The sequence below is a fragment of the Orycteropus afer genome, unplaced genomic scaffold (assembly GCF_000298275.1).
Source record: "Orycteropus afer afer isolate SDZICR_OR568_19922 unplaced genomic scaffold, OryAfe1.0 scaffold00193, whole genome shotgun sequence".
Lineage (NCBI taxonomy): Eukaryota > Metazoa > Chordata > Mammalia > Tubulidentata > Orycteropodidae > Orycteropus > Orycteropus afer.
In genome coordinates, this window is record NW_006921780.1 from 5,470,739 (window position 1) to 5,472,974 (window position 2,236).

The 2,236-nt window shown below is 44.1% G+C and overlaps 1 protein-coding gene across 1 annotated transcript in view; it reads left to right on the forward strand.

Annotated features, from left to right (window-relative positions):
- Positions 1-1,231: 1,231 nt before the first annotated feature.
- Positions 1,232-2,236, forward strand: part of SLAMF7 (SLAM family member 7) — a 48,784-nt gene continuing 47,779 nt past the window's right edge. Inside the window, exon 1 of the mRNA XM_042781893.1 lies at positions 1,232-1,271. Within this exon, the coding sequence (XP_042637827.1) occupies positions 1,232-1,271 (40 nt within the window). The remainder of the gene's footprint in view (positions 1,272-2,236) is intronic.

Here is a 2,236-nt window from a genome sequence, read left to right on the forward strand (position 1 = left end):
TGGCAAATTTCTCACACATTCCAGTAAACATGCCAGTAAACATCACCTTTTGGGGCTAGTCTTAATCATGCTTTACATCTTTGCTCTTTCAGCAGTTTTTACCTTACTTCAAGCTACTTTGTATGACTTACTAAACAGTGTCCTATCTCACAGACATTACCAGATCAGTAAACAAACAACATGCATTCTTAAAGGTTAGGTGGCACATTTGTGAAGGGTGTACAGCACACCAAAAACATAGCACCCTCATTGATAGCAATTGCACTAGAAGCACAAGATTCACTTTACCTCTAGCCCTCACTGATGAGTCTGAGAATGAGGAATGTGGATCTGTCTTTGTAACTCCCAATAAAGGACTGTGGTGATTAAGTTTGTGTGTTAACTTGGCTGGACCTGGTTGAGTAGCTGGGCAGCTGCTGGTAGTTATTTCCCATGATAAGACTGGCAATCAACCCCATGGTAGGACCTACCACAAGCAGCTGAGTAGCTGCTATAGGGATGTGGTCTGCTTCCTGTATATAAGAAGCAGCTTTGGGAATGGTCTCTAGCTTATGGCATGCTTGGACCCTACATGTAGTCATGTCATTGTTCAGCAGGTTGCCATGCTCTGCCAACCTTGGGACTTTCAGTGGGCTTGAATTAATGGCCTGCCATGTGGTTTGGTAACATGGGGACTGTGCCATTTTATTTGTCGACCTTGAGCTTAGCCTCAGAATCAAGTAGCTACCTGAGTGAAGAGTGCCTCTAGCTTCAGTGGGACGGGAGCAAGAGGCAGAGCTGAAACCCAAGGTTGAGGGGCTTTCACACAGCCCTAGAGACTGGCACTTGGAACTTGGACTTCTAGCCTCCTGAACTGTAAGAGAATAAACTCCTATTTGTTCAAGCCATCCCATTTGTGGTATATTCTTGTCAGAGCAGCACTAGGTAACTAGAACAAGGACCAAGTGGAACTATGCAAATGAGGTGCTTATGGCCCACCAAGGAGACTGACTAGCTTGCTAATAATGTAAATAAGATGCATGGCATCTTTGTTGTGGTGGAACCACATGAATAAGATGTACGGATCCCTAATGAAGGCATTGATCAGTTTTATCATCTAATTGGGCTTAAAATGAGCCGTCTCACAGGCAGACAGGGGACCTCATGACCATCAAGAAAGAAAAGCCAAGAGTGGAACACATTCTTTGAGAATGTGCTAGACCCAGGAGACACAAGAGCTGTAATGCTGGAGATGGCAAGAAATGGCAAGAAGCAGCAACAGAAGACTTCCGGTAAGATGGAGGAATAGGCAGACAAGCGACACAGACCCTCTTCAACAAAGAAGAGAAAAACCAATTGATAGAGATACAGAAAATAATCCTGGAGCCCTGAGCTTTGAAAGGAACTATACAGAAGTGGATTAGTCTGGTAGCATAGTGCCTAAGGTACTTCACTACTAACCAGAAGACTGATGGTTCAAACCCACCAGCCACTCCTTGGAAGGAAGATGAGGCAATCTACTTTCGTAGTGATACTGCCTTGGAAACCCAAGGAAGGGTCGCTATGAGTTGGGTCTGACTTGATGGCACATAACAACAACAGTGGAAAAACCTGAAAGAAAACAGTGAGTACAGAGACAGAGCTGTGGACTGTCAGCTACTCTGACGAGACTAACAGCCTGAATATTTCCAAGTGGTGTTGGTACCTGAGAATTGACCTAAAGATCAGCCCTGGTCATAAAGGGCTTCAGGGACCCTGTGCTAGTGGTCTATGACTAGGAAGGGAAACAGCAAGGAGGGAGACAACCTGAGTTGTTGACTTTCTGCTATCCGGAGGGCACAGCCATTTTGATTGTTTACACATGGCAGTAATTTTGGGTATTTAAAGTGACCGAGGGTGCAGCCATTTTGAATGTTTACCAGCAGTGGGCATTTTGGATATTTAAAGTGGTTGAGGGCACAGCCATTTTGAATGTTTACAAGTGGCAGCCATTTTGGATATTTAAACTGACCAAGTACACAGTCATTTTGAATCTTTACAAGTGACAGCCATTTTGGATTTTAAAGTGATAGCATTCTCATTTGGATTCCAGGGACCTAAGAATAGGCTCTGTTTGCCAAGTTCAGCAGGGACGTACAAGGGACTGACAACAGAAAGGAGACAGGTTGTGAGTGTATAAGTGCTGTCAACTAGTGAATAGAAGAGTACAGCACAGTACCCTACTTGCATAGATAGCATACAAACAAAACAAAGACAA